Here is a 15,142-nt window from a genome sequence, read left to right on the forward strand (position 1 = left end):
TCAGCCTTGAACATACTGAGCATCCACTGCCCGCTAAGGTAGAGAATTCCAAAGATTCACAACCCTCTGCATGAAGAAATTCCTCCTCAGCTCAGTCTTAAATGGCTGACCTCTTATCCTGAGACTATGACCCTGGTTCTAGACTCTCCAGCCAGGGGAAACAACCTCTCAGCATCTAGCCTGTCATGCCCCCTCAGAATCTTGCGTGTTTCAATGAGATTACCTCCCATTCTTCTAAACTCCAGAGAATATAGGCCCATTCTACTCAATCTCTCCTCATAGAACAACCCTCTCATCCCAGGAATCAATCTAGTGAACCAGTTTGATGCAGGACAGTGTTTTTTTTCTTTCCTGAACGGATAAGCTATAATGGGCCAAAGAAGCTTCCTCATCTGTGTTTATCTTGTAATCTAGTGAACAGGGTTATCAACTTGAAACACAAAAAACACTACTGACCATTGTGATGATGCCTGGTCTTTTTCCATGTGGTTTTCCAGTATTTTAAGACGTACCTTTAATTGGACTTGTTTAGTTAAACATACATCCTTGTCCTCACCCACAATGCTTAAGAGATGCTCTATCAATGTACACTTCTGATGGTTTCAGCTCATCGATAAACTCAACCCTGCAAAGCGATTGTACGAGCAATGGACGCGGTTGCAGAGACTAACTATGGAGTCCTGTGTCTCTAAAAAAAAACAAGAATTGCTGTTGTCATAAAGGTTTTTATTATTAATTGATGTCGCTAGGATTTCAGGAAACAGCCATGGTGGGTGTATGAAATTTTCATACTGTGTGCAAAATCACCCAGTAAGGCCATTATGGATTTTGGTTCCAAATGTGGGTTGTGTCTGACACTAGCTGTAGAACACCAACTGGTGGTGGCAGGTGGGATCAATTTGAGGCGATGAATTAAGAGCATCACACAAGAGTCACATTGCCTTAACACGGAAGCAAATTGGCATAAGTGTGATTTTTCCGACAGTGTATTGGTACCACTGTACTAGATGCATCTAGAAATCAAAGAATCTTGCAGCACAGAAAGAGGCCATTCGGCCCATCGTGCCTGTGCCGGCTCTTTGAGCTTTCCAATTAGTACCACTCCCCTGCTTTATCCCCATAACCCTGCAAATTTTTCCTAGCGACAACACTGCGGGATAAGGAAGGGCTTTTCCCTCTCCCCGCATGCGTACAAAGATTTCCAAACCCACACAGTCCATCTAAGCCACGTGGGATCTGCAAGAGAAATTTTCATCTGCATATTTGAGTGGATCAAAACAGACATTGCCAATTTAGTGCCAAAGTGCCCACTAGGAACTGCATTGAGACTACCCAATACGGTCCCAAATCCATTTTACATAAGACCCTTAACAGCCAGCAGACCCCATTGGTCTGAGATAAATTTCAGCCCACTAAATCGCTCACCTCCTCCACCCCCACCTCCACCCTTCACATTCTTTTAAATAATAACCGAAGTCCTCCCAATCAGGAAAGCAGTTTCTTCATCCAGGAACACATACTCACAGTTCTTGCTGGTAACAACATATTGAGGTTTATAAATAGCTGAGCTTATTAACATTCATTTGAACGGAGAGCAGATCACACTACATTTTAAATGTGAATCCACCCTGGCTTGTGTTTGAATTTCATCGCTTGAATTCTACCACATATGTGACAGGTCTGCATTAAAGTGAACCTGGAGGCAAGTGCTAAATAATTAAATAAGGGAAAAGTGCAACAAATGTCCTTACATTTAATCTGCAATCTATATTGAAGGAGCCATCCTAATATTTTCAGCAGCTGTAATTGTGTCTGCTGCTAGAAGTTTGGCTAAACAGGATTTAAAAAAAATATATATAGATATATATACACACACTAAATTAGATAAAAAGAATAAAAAGGGATATTCTCTGTAGCTGTTCTGTGATAATGAATAACTATCTTAAAGCATTCAAACTCTGGTTTAAGTGTGGATTCTCATTTTGTGAAGTATAGACTAAAAACTAAACTGCCCCTGCAATGAGTTCTAAATCACGATTTAAAAGAAAAAGAGAGTCTCACATTTTGTCAGCCTGCATAGACTGGAATCCAAACAGACCAAAAGTAGATTATCGTAACTAGATGCCCCGGTGGTTTAATGACTGAGTTGGTGTTGATCCCTCTGGACCAGGAAGGTCCCTGGTTCAGTCATTGGCACCTGCTGAGTTAGCTGGTCCAAGTTGGGCTAGAGAGGGGAAACATAGGCTCACACGTGAAGAGTGGAAACGGTGCAGGAAGCCCGACGGTGCATGTGGGTTAGTACTCTAACAAGAGTCCGCAACTTCAGGAGAAGACAATGGGGGGGGGGGGGGGGGGGGGTGAAAGGGAAGGGTTTCCTGAAGTGGATTCACATCCACATTCCCATCAATGTTCTTACAGGAACTGATCCAGAGAAGGCTCTTTCACACAAAGGGTGGTGAGAATGTGGAACGCTCTATCCCTGCAGTCTACAAATGGAAAGTCAACTGATGTGTTTAAAAGGGAAGCAGATACTTACTTGGGAAGCATGGGTATTAAGAGATATGGTGGGAAAGGCAAGCATTGGGATTAAAAGGTTAGAGCTGCCATGACTAACAAAATGGTAGACCAGGCTCAATGGGCTAAATGGCCTACTCTTGACCCTATGTAAACAACAGCACAGAATCTGGGACAAAGTGTATGATCAAAATATCGCTGCCATTTATCAAGAGTTTAGACTAAATGGGAGGATGGCAAAAGTCAATTCACAGGGAGGACACAGCAACATCCTTGCAGATAAGTAGGGGCATTGTACCCTGTTTAGTCTTTTATTACTTAGATCACAAGAGCCAATCCCCAGATATATCATAAGGCTTGCTGCTTCTCTAGGCATGTTTACGTTACAGTAACGTAACTGACTCCTGACATGTGGATTCCATGCAGTAGACGGCACCAGCAAAAATGAGCCAATCGGCATAAATGCGACGGCAGCAGAGAACCAGCTTTTCCAGGATCTCCCAATCTGCCAAGAGTCCCGAGAGCCCCTCGGTTGGCCAAGTAAATATACCGGGTCAGTTGGGTGCGTTCGCTGAATTGATGTTGTGACGCAAAACAGTCATGAAGTAAGCAGGCTGACACACGGGACCAGCGCTGTCTGCGGAAAGGCCGGGCACATAGATCACTCTCCCGGACCCAGAACAAAAGGTGAAAGCGGCAGCAAGATCTGTTTGCTGGGCCAGTTGTTGCACAAAACAGATTATCTGGTCATTTATTGCTATTAAAGTAAACCGGGCACTCGGAAACCAACAAAAAAGAAAACTCGCAAATGCTGAAAATACGGAATAAAAAGCTGGAAATGCAGCCTCTGAAAAAGAGAAAGATTAATGTTTTGGGTGGGGCCCCTTCACCAGTTTCAAGGGGTTTTGGTGATATTGTTCTAAATTCAATAAGACCGAGTAGCATTTTATGGATCATACATCCCGATCCTTGAAGTGGGGGGTGGGGGAGAGAGGAGGGTGTCAAAACTGCAAAGGACCGGAATCACAAATAAAAAAACAGACAATGCTGCAAACTCACAGGTCAATCATCGACTGAAAAAAAAGACAAAAGAACATTTCAGATGGGGACCCTTCATTGGATGTTAACCCCGACTTTTCTCTTAAAGGTGTGCTGTGAAGATTCAGCATTCTCTAGTCAAACGATTCTGGTTTCACACTGCTAGGAGTTAGGTTTCCAGCATTTGGTGACAGTTTAGTTCTCCAGCAGTGTCTCGGAGCGTTTCTTTCAGTTCTCAGCAGACAGGGGTTTGTGACAAGTCTGTGGCCAACTAAAGTATCAGCCTAAATGCTAGAAGTTGCAGGGTTGGACTCATCTATAGGGGGAGGTGGGAAGAACGAGGAGTAATGCAGACGAAAAAGTACTATGTCGGAAGGATGGAGGACATTCGCATGGGTTCCATCTTATTGCTTTAAACTTCCATTTAATGTCGGCCAACAAAATGAGACTGTTTCTATAATAAATGTCCTTGATTCTTATAGCATTAAGATGTAGTCAAGTTTATGAAAAATGAAAAGTATTGCCTGAGCAAAGGCTCGCTGTTCTCAGTGCTGATCTCCAACATGATCTATGTAGCCAGTTGCAACAGAAAAGCAATTCTTTTAGCACTCGAGTTCCAATCTAGCCAGGAGTTCATCCAGAGCTTGCAGCTTCTGGTTGGCCTCCTCGATGGCACTGTAAGTCTGCACATTACTGGTGATATGGAAGCGTATATCGTCCACAAGGGGGATGGAGTCAGTCTCCTGTCGGGCCTCGACAACTGCAGCATCCTCTTTTACCACTTCAGCAAACTCCTCCGACTCCACAAGCTGCAAAGTATGAACAAAAAAAATGCAGTTGAAATTGATGTAAACTTCCTTCCCCTCTCCATCACAGCTGAACCCGATTCTGTCCTCACCCTTGGCTCAGTGGGTAGCACTCTCGCCTCTGAGTCAGAAAGGGCCCACTCCAGACACTTGGGCATATAATCCAAGCTGACACTCCCAGTGCAGTACTGAGGGAGTGCTGCATCATCTTTCAGATGAGACGTTAAACAGAGGCCCCGTCTGCCCTCTCAGGTGGACGTAAAAGATCCCATGGCACTATTTCGAAAAAGAGCAGGGGAGTTCTGGTGAATCTGCGTCCTAATAAAAATTTGTCACACTCAGTCTTGAAAACTTCAACTGACACTTTTAGGGGAGAGTGTTCCAGATTTTCTCCATCTTTTGTGTGAAAAAGTGTTTCCTGATTTCAGTCCTGAATGGCCTAGCTCTAATTTTAAGATTGTGCCTTCTTGTTCTGGATTCTCACATCACAGGAAATACCTTTTTTGAGTCTACTCTATCAAATCCTTTTATCATTTTAAACAACTCAAGTAGATAACCCCCAAACCGTCTAAACTCAGGTCAAGTTTACACAACCTGTCCTTGTAATTTAACACTTTAAGCCCCGGTATCATTCTGAATCTGCACTGTTCTCCTTCCAAGGCCAATATTTCCTTCCTGAGGTGCAGTGCCCAGAACTGAACGCAATACTTCAGATGGGGTTTGACCAAAGCTGTATACAACTGAGATAAAGGCCAACATTCCAATCGTCTTTTTGATTACTTTTGTGATCTGTGTATATGGACAGCCAGATCCCTTTCCTCCTCCTAGTTCCTGGTCTCTCGCCATTAAGAAAACATTCTGATCTATCTTTCTTGGATCCAAAGTGGATGACCTCACACTTCCCCACATTGAACTCCATCTGTTAAAGTCTTGCTCATTCATTTAATCTGTCTATGTCCCTTTGTAACTTCCTACTCCCATCTACACAACTTACTGTGACTCATAACTTTGTCATCTGCAAACTTGGATATACAACTCTCTATTCCTTCATCCAAGTCCCTGATATATGATGAAAAGCTGAGGCCCCAGTACAGATCCCTGAGGACCACCACGTCACATTCCCCAGAGTATATTCCCTTTTTCCCTATTCTTGGTCTCCTACCTCCCAACCAATTGCTAACTCAAGTCACAATACACAGATTTTTTTTTCAGGAAACAATGTAAAGATAAGAAACGGCCTATCTGTGCTGATCGTTACTAGCATTTAACACTTTTATAAATATATCTAAACATTTATAGAAAGACAGACTTCATTTATATGGCGCCTCATTAAGTCTCTCAGAAATGTCCCAAAGAACTTCATAAAGAATGGGTTACTTTGAAGTGTAGTCGCATAGGCAAACAGGGTAGCAATTTTGCACATAGCAATGCACATATATAGCATTGAGGGGAGTGAACACTTAATCTGCTTTTCATAGCATTGGTTAAGGAAAGAATATTGGTCAGGATAAGATATTCAATATTTAGGAAAATAAATCACCTTTTGAAAGAACATGCAAATAGATATTCCATTTACTTAGAGTTGCCTTGGGTAGCTGTTGGAACCAACCCTGTAGCATATACAACTCAGCACCAGGGCCTCAGGAGATAGTTTCACTCGCTGCATTTCCAGAGGTAAAGGGTCAGTGGCGGCATCAGTAGATAGCAGCCAGCAGGGCGGCACTTGTATCAGGTCCATTTTTGAGTCGGGGCACAGGCAGGATGAGCAGCCCCTAGGGAGCTGGCACATAATTAAAGTGCCCAGCTTGCTGCATGCAAAATGGCCGCCACAGTTTTCTGCATAGCAACAGTCTCTGTACTTCAAAGTAATTTATTTGAGACTTTTCTGGGAGGTGCAACCGGTGCTATATAAGTGCAGGTCTTCAAAGTCATCTATTGAAAACATCAAGTGACATTAGAACTCAAATGGTTAACAGCTTAGGTTCTGTGTAATGTGAGGCACAACTGGGGATTTTCTACAAGTCTGTTTGGCAGTTAATCGGATAGCAACGTTTTATGGGTCAAACAAATAGCTGCACTGTTTGCAGAAGAAACATTTCCACTGCAGAACTAAGTAGCCCTCAAATGAGGAAATCTTTCATTTGAAAACATTAATTGTATTTGACTGGTGTGTCCTTTCGTTAAATAATTTTCAAGCATTGCTACACTGCCGTACATTTTTAACAGTGAACTCTTAATAATTGGAACAATACTTTCCGAATGCAACATTAGTGCCAAGTCTAATGTATCCATTCAGTTACTAACTACCTGATGCTGCGCCAGATTATAATGAGGTCTGATCACACAATAAGCCAGTGACTGTAACTAGCCTCAGTTTCCTGAGGAATGCTCCTTTGATTAGGTAAAAACAAGCCACAACACATGGTATGTGCATTTGAGCCAAGGTTTTCAGATGTTAGTTACTAATTTCTGATCAGTTCCCGTTGGGTTCCCTCTGGGCCATGCACTGACTGGAGCCATGCACTGACTGGAGCCAAGAGACACAGGCCTTGTAATGAAAAGTATAGTAAACAGGATGTTTAGGTTGTACAGTGAGCACAGAACGCGAAGAGGCAATTACAAAGTTCATAAACCTTGTGCAAGATTAGAGATTGGAAGAATATCCCTCCCCTCACTGCATAATGGACAGGAATGGCATTTGCCTTGTGGTGGCCCCATGCAAAGGTTCAGTTTGAGGCCCCTACATCAATAACGTTGAGATCATTAAATATATCACTGGACCGCCCCTCCAGACAAAGCAGCTCATTATGGGTCAGTTGGCAACTTTAAAATGGAACTGAATCAATACCAGTTGAAATAGGGATTGAGGATTATAGAGGCATTAACCGGTCAGATCGATTCATAATCGCAATTTGGAAGATATTACAGAGTTCTTGGGTGGTGGGAGGAGGGGTCCATGATTCAGGTGATCATGCATGAATTGTGGAAGGAATGGATTTTATGGGCCAAATGGCCTTTTCTTGTTTCAGGCTTTCCTTTGTTCTTATGAGAAGGCATTGAGCTCCTCCTCGGCCTCAGTCAATACTGCTCGTTCATTGACCAATATGTGGGTGGGGCGGGAATTGTGAACACAAACCCACATTCCCAGCTTCCCCAAAGAATGATTGAATGGGTAAAGGCACCAGCTGGTGTAGCACTAAGCCATACAGACCAGGAAGTCCAAGGTTTTCCTGGTGCACACTGAATTAGCTAATCTTGACTAGGGCAGCAGTCAGGAATCTAATACTGGATTCAGCCTTGGAAAAGAGATCTTAGCAGTGTATAACGGGATAGAGAAAGTAAACCTGCAATACGTTTGGATACACCAGGAATTTAGGGAACAGGTTCAGGACCACGAAAGGTAAATTTAAGACAGACACAGAGGGCCATCAGCAGCTGGAATGAGAAGGGTAGTTGAGACCAGGGGGGTAATTTTAACCCCCAAGAACAAGTGGACAGTAAAAATAGTTGGTTTTTGGAGCAGGACCGCATCCCAGATCCAATGCGCCCTCTTCCGGGTTTAATCCAGGCGCGTTAGGATGCACGTGCGCAACAGAAACCCGGAAGTCCCGTCCCCACTTAAAGCCAGCAGCCCGATACTTAAAGGGGCAATGTACCTTCATTGCGATAGGTGAATCACTTAAATTTTTGTGTATTAAAAATGTCAAACAAATTTAACCTTACTTGTTTGGGTTTCCCATCGCTTCTGATGAAAGCAGGCAGGAAGGGCCAGATCCACGAGGTGAGTGCCTTTATTGCATTGCTTGTGGGCCAGGATGATCAGGAGTGCTTCATCCAGGCCCAACAAGCTGGCGTGATTGGACCCCCGCAATAGGCTGACCCCACTCCCCCTGATGGCGGACCCACCCGATGTCGTTCACGTCCCCCACCCTTCCGATTTCTTCCACGACCTACGATGTCTCTCTTCCTCCCTCCCTCCCTCCCCCCTTGCCAATTAGTGGCTCCTTTCCCTCCCAACAAGCAGCCAGCCTGCAGATTGCAACGCACTCATTTGGCTTCCGGGTTCCCCACGAGAATATCTATGGACGCGCTGGGTTCCCGGCTTAGAGCTAAAATCATGCCCCTGGACGCTGGTCCCACAGTTAGATGCTTTAATGGGAAGATCATAGGGTTGGTATTTTGGATGAATGAGATCAAATGGATTGAATGGTCTTTTTCATTTGGAGCCATGTGGTAAACCTGGTGGTGTGCGACACTAGATTTCTCAATTTTAAAAAGATGTTTCCTCTCTAAACTAGACTGAACTACCAAACTAATTAACAGAGCATACTAAACTAATTAGAATATTGCTACATCATTTAACTAAAGCTCCTAAAAAAAAACTTAACATTATAGAAATCCTTAGCAACGCCCTCCCAGACCAGGCAACCAGCCAACATTCAGCAAAAAGACTGGTTACGTGATGTGGAACGTGCCCAACTGAATAAATTAATCAAGGTAATGGGACACCATCATTCCCTCTAAGTCACACACCATCTTGACTTGGATATATACCACCATTCCTGCATAGTCGCTGTGTCAATATCCTGCAATTGCCTACCCAACGTTGCTGTGAGAGTACTATCGGCACAAGGACTGCAGTTCCACGAGAAGGCTCAACACCACCAAGATTGACAAGAACTTACACAACAGGAAAAGGCCATTAGGCCACAACAAGCCTGTCTGATTTTGACGGATCAACCCCATTACGCACAATATCCCTCAATCCCTTTTATCTGTGTCAGTGCACCCATTGTGAACCCATTTACATTGTCTGCTTCAGTGCCCTTACCTTGGTAACTTTTCCACAACTTTATTACCCTTTGGGTGAAAAAGTTCTGCCTGGCCCCCTCTTCTCACTCTTAACATCCCAATGTTTTACTTGTATCCCCTGCTGGTTGAACCCTTCCCCACAGTGAACAATTTGCATAGATCAATTTTGTTAATTCCTTTAACAATCTTCAACTAGATCAGCTTGAATAAGCACCAACTTTCTTAACCTATCCTCATAACTAAATATTCCAATTCCCAGAACCATCTTGAGGTCTTGTCTTTGAACACTCTCAAGGGCAATAATAGCAGTCATGTGATTAGGTGATCAGAACAGCACACAGTTCAGGTCAACCAATACAGCCAATACGGGATATGACGCTCGACTCATCGATCGACAGTTCCGACGGGCCACAGCAAAAAATCGCATAGACCTCCTCAGGAGACTAACACGGGACGCAACCAACAGAGTACCCTTTGTCGTCCAGTACTTCCCCGGAGCGGAGAAACTACGCCATGTTCTCCGCAGCCTTCAACATGTCATCAATGAGGACAAACACCTCGCTATGGCCATCCCCACACCTCCACTACTCGCCTTTAAACAGCCACCCAACCTCAAACAGACCATCGTTCGCAGCAAACTACCTAGCTTTCAAGAGAACAGCGTCCACGACGCCACACAACCCTGCCACGGTAACCTCTGCAAGACATGCCAGATCATCGACACAGATACCACCATCACACGAGAGGACACCACCCACCAGGTGCATGGTTCATACTCCTGTGACTCGGCCAACGTTGTCTACCTCATACGTTGCAGGAAAGGATGCCCCAGAGCATGGTACATTGGCGAGACCATGCAGACGCTGCGACAACGGATGAACGGACACCGCGCAACAATCGCCAAACAGGAGGGTTCCCTCCCAGTCGGGGAACACTTCAGCAGTCATGGACATTCATCCACCGACCTTCGGGTAAGCGTACTCCAAGGCGGCCTTCGAGACACACGACAACGCAAAATCGTCGAGCAGAAATTGATAGCCAAGTTCCGCACCCATGAGGACGGCCTCAACCGGGATCTTGGGTTCATGTCACGCTACACGTTACCCCACCAGCGAACAAATGTTATCTGTTTTTAATATAATGGGTCATTTGCTGGCTCTCTCTGCCTTCCGGATGTTTCTGCCTCTCTCTGTTTTTTTTCTCTGTTTTTTTTCCCTGTTTGTTTTTTTGTTGAATGTGTATTCGGGGGTTCTGCAGGTGACACCTCTCTGTCTGAACACGGTGATTGCCTTGGCAACGGGCAGTTGCAGGGACAGTCTGTAAACACCATGTATTGTTCTATATGTATAAATGCGTAGGCTTCAAGGAGCTCTTGAAACATTTGCCTGAGGAAGGAGGAAATCTCCGAAAGCTTGTGAATTTAAAATAAAATTGCTGGACTATAACTTGGTGTTGTAAAATTGTTTACAAAATACAGCTGGGATCCAACCAACACCTTATACAGTAATCTAAGTACTTCAATCTTATACACCAATTGAACTAACATGGTTTGGTATTTAAATTAAGCTTTGTTTATAACCAATTTTATTTTTTCTGATCACATATTTTTGAGCATTGAGCGACCAATCATTATTAATTCTTACAATGTCAGCCCCACTGCCCCTTATTTGCTTCAAATGGACCCCATAGCGTTGGTCACTGAGATTAGTTCATATCACTGGTGTTGGCCACACTTGGCTATACTGAAAGTTAAAATTCACACCTGTTACGTTGCCAGCCCAAAAAATAATTACCTTTTCTATGGTTTTAGCCATATATTCCGTGCACTGGTCTTCCAGCCGGGAAAGCCTGAAGAGCTTTGCCGTCTTCCAGATGTTGACTGTGTTGTCCTCGGTCAGCATCGTTGCAAGGGTCTTCCCGCACAGCCTCTTCAAGCCTGGCAGAAGGTACATATCAGCAACACACAGCACCTCATACACGTTTTCTGGGGATAACTGTAAACAAAAGGGAATAATAAAGAAACACCAGGGCTGTAACACCACTCCAGCCAAGACTCAGTAACTGATTTCCTTTTTTTTGTTTGCTCTTTTCTCCCCCTCCTCCTCCCCCTCCCCTGACGGCTTCGACTTCCTATTCGAGTACTGCTCCACAGCTGACATTAGTTCAATGTTACCTCATCTAAGTGGTCTTTCTTCTAGACAGTGAGCGCTTTCTAATTTACTGTCCCATTCTGCGCTTGGCGGTGGGGAGGTGGGGGGGTGGGTAGGGGAGGAAGGTGGTTTGGGAGCGTCTTTGAGTAGCTTGTGCTGCCAGAAAGGGGTCTCCAGACTGCCTACTACCTCTCACGTTCCAGGAAAAAAGTCCTTATATCACCCGCTGTAGCACATGTACCACCAAAATTTTACCCACATTTGGTGCAGGAAGGCTGTACATCGCTACGGGGAGGGGAATGCGCCTTCTGGTGATAGTTTACTAGTGATGATGTGGAGATGCCGGTGATGGACTGGGGTGGACAAATGTAAGGAATCTTACAACACCAGGTTATAGTCCAACAGTTTTATTTGAAAATCACAAGCTTTCGGAGGCTTTCTCCTTCGTCAGGTGACGAAGGAGAAAGCCTCCTCACCTGACGAAGGAGAAAGCCTCCGAAAGCTTGCGATTTTCAAAAAAAAAACTGTTGGACTATAAACTGGTGTTGTAAGATTCCTTACAATAGTTTACTAGGGTATGGTAGTGTAGAAGTTATGGTCTTCGACTTGGAACCCAGAAGTCACGAGTTCAAATTCCACCGTGACAAGTTGTGAAACTGAATTTAGTAAATGTGGCTAACTCGTGGGCTGGCACCAGGGAGAATAACCATGAAAGCAGCTGGGTTGTCATAAAAACCCAACTGGCTGACTAATATCCTGTAGGTCTGGCCTGCACTTCTCAGGGCATCTAGGGAGAGGAAATAAATGTGGCCTCGCCAGAGTCGCCAAGAGCCAGAATTATTTTTTTTTTTTAAAAGTGTGCTTGCTTGCATCTTGCAGGGAGAGCTGCTCTCCAAGCAAAGGCGGCAGAGGCCTGCGTCTCCTTGTGTGACCCATCACGCTCTCAGTAGCCTGCCAGAATCGCTGACGCAATTAGAATGGACGTAGTAACGTGCCATTCTGGCCAAATTCCCTCCAGCAGCCATCCCCCAGTAAGGAGTGGAATTGGTGAAGCCCCTTACGGGTGTGGTAGACTTGATGAATTTCCCCAACCCACCCCACTCAAAAATTATTTGGTTTTGCTTCCACTGCGTGCCCCCCACCCCCCCCCCCCCCCGACTACAGCCTCAAGCCCTCATCTTCCCCAACCAAGCAGATGGCCTGGAGACATAGCTCCAGGGTTTCACCAGGGCTGCCATAAATTCGATCATTACATCAAATTTACAGCACAGAAACAGGCCATTCGGCCCAACTGGTCCATGCTGGTGTTTATGCTCCACATGAGCATCCTCCTACTCCTCTTCATCTCAACCTATCAGCATATCCTTCTATTCCTTTCTCCCTCATGTACTTATATAGCTTCCCCTTAAATGTATCTATGCTAATCGCCTCAACTATTCCTTGTGGTAGCGAGTTCCACATTCTAACCACTCCATAGGAAATTCACTCCTGAATTCCCGATTGGATTTATTAGTGACTATCTTGTATTTATGGCCCTCTAGTTCTGGTCTCCCCTGCAAGTGGAAATATCTTCTCTACGTCTACCCTATCAAACCCTTTCATAGTCTTAAAGGCTTCTATTAGGTCACCCCTCTATCTTCTCTTTTCTACAGCCTGTTCAATCTTTCCTGATAAGTATATCCTCTCAGTTCTGGTATCATCCTAGTAAATCTTTTTTGCACCTTCTCCAGAGCCTCTATATCCTTTTTATAATATGGAGACCAAAACTGTGCGCAGTACTTTGAATGTGATCTAACCCAGGTTCTATACGAGTTTAACAAGAGGACGCTAGGCTACTCAGGAGCAAAATCAGGAAGCACTTTTTCACAAAAAGGGGTAGTGAAAATCTGGAACTTTCCCCCAAAAGGCTGTGGATGCTGGGGGTCGATTGGCACTTTCAAGGCTGAGATCGATAAATTTTTGTTGGGTAAGGGTATCAAGGGATATGGAGCAAAGGTGGGAAAATGGAGTTGAGGTACAGATCAGCCATGATCTAATTTTGAATGACAGAAAAGGCTCGAGTGGCTGAATGGCCTACTCCTGTTCCTAATGTGCCTTTGACACATTACAGTGTAGACTTTCAAACTAGGAAGTGTGTATCTGGGGCTGGGCATATTGTAGTCTGTATTTTTCATTCCTGCTTTTGTTGACCTAGCACATTATTTCTGCCTCTGTATACTAACTAGAAGCATTTTCTGTACTATTAACTGTTTCCTTTGGGTAGCTGACACTGTCTTAATAAATTAGAATTGGGTCCCATGGCTCAGGGCAATATCTGAAACAGGTAATACATTCTATTTACTTAATATGATAGCTGACTAGGGAAACTCTGCGACCTGCTTTTAAGTTCACAAATCATTACTGCTACCTAGTGGCAAATAGAGAGCACCACATAGGGGACATCGAACCTGTATATTTTCTTGCTCCTCATTTACTAAGCCCCTGTGTGCTTCTCCTTACTAATTGGTTCTTTTCTACCTTACAGCCACCACGACAGTCCCAACCCAGGCTCAAATTGAGATGAAGGCTTTTAATTATAGTGTTGCTTTAAATGTTGTGAATTCTGAAGACAGTGAATGATATGTTCCTAAAAATAAAATAGAAAGGAAAAAAAACATTTATACAGCACCTCTCACATCCTCAGGATACCTCAAAGTGCTTTAGAAACAATGGATTATTTTGAAGTGCACTTACAGTTTGTTATGTAGGCAAACACAGCAGCCAATGTGTGCAGAGCAAGGTCCCACAACAGCAAATGAATGAATGACCAGATAATCTGTTTTTGGTGATGTTGGTTGAGGGCGGGATCTTGGTCAGGACATTGTGAAAACTCCCTGCTCTTCTTTGAATGGGGCTGTGGGATCTTTCACTCTCTCCTGAGCAGGCAGATGGAGCCTCGGTCTAACACCTTATCCAAAAGATGGCACTGGAGTGTCAGCCTGGACTACTTGCTCAAATCCTGGAACTGGACTTCAAACCACAAGCTTCTGACTCAGCGGAAAAAGTGCTAGCAACTGAGCCAAGCTAAACAGCTGAGACATTACCTACACCAACATGCTGTGGAGGTGCCTGCACCACAAAGCTCGGATTTGATTTAGGGACCCATGTCACTCCACATCCAGCTCTGCGGGCTCTTCTTTGAATAGTGGCATCAGAATATAACATTTACAAAAAAATGCTTGAACTTACCTTTACAATAGCATTTTCTGAATTAGAAATGTCTCTAGAATGTTTCTCTATAGTAGCCTCAGTATCACTGCTCCACTTACTTTTTTTTTCATGGGATGCCTGATCTGCTAATTTTGTTGATCCCACCACTAAATGCTTGACTTCTCTGCCTGATCCCTTCCCTCAACTGTGCTGTTTTGTAATGTGTTCTAAATGTTTACACCAGCTACATTGCTTTCATAGAATCTTGCAGCACAGAAGGAGGTCATTCGGCCCATCGTGCCTGTGCCAGCTCTTTGAAAGAGCTATCCAATGATGTTTATGATGTCAGAATTCAAAAATGTATCTGCAATGATTCATATGAACAAGCTCTGGAAAGACTGTGCCATTGTTCAATTATTGGGAAGAGGCTTTGAATAAAAGGCCTGAATTTAAACATGTACATGTAGTTAGAACCATAGAAAAAATACATCATGTCTGCGCCGGCTCGAAGAACAACCAGGTGCCCATTCTAATCCCACCTTCCAGCACCCGGTCCGTAGCCCTGCAGCTTACAGCACTTTAGGTGCAGGTCCGGGTACTTTTTTTTTTTAAAGCAGAACCTTTTGGTCACAC

At 44.2% G+C, this 15,142-nt stretch overlaps 1 protein-coding gene across 1 annotated transcript in view; it reads right to left on the reverse strand.

Annotated features, from left to right (window-relative positions):
* Positions 1 to 709: 709 nt before the first annotated feature.
* The window catches only part of abtb1 (ankyrin repeat and BTB (POZ) domain containing 1), a 56,573-nt gene continuing 42,140 nt past the window's right edge, over positions 710 to 15,142 (reverse strand). The window contains exons 11-12 of the mRNA XM_067998400.1: positions 10,964 to 11,164; positions 710 to 4,361 (exon numbers count right to left, since the gene is read on the reverse strand). Of these exons, the coding sequence (XP_067854501.1) occupies positions 4,155 to 4,361; positions 10,964 to 11,164 (408 nt within the window). The 3' untranslated portion in view covers positions 710 to 4,154. The remainder of the gene's footprint in view (positions 4,362 to 10,963; positions 11,165 to 15,142) is intronic.

This window comes from Heptranchias perlo, chromosome 17 (genome assembly GCF_035084215.1).
Source record: "Heptranchias perlo isolate sHepPer1 chromosome 17, sHepPer1.hap1, whole genome shotgun sequence".
Classification (NCBI taxonomy): Eukaryota; Metazoa; Chordata; class Chondrichthyes; order Hexanchiformes; family Hexanchidae; genus Heptranchias; species Heptranchias perlo.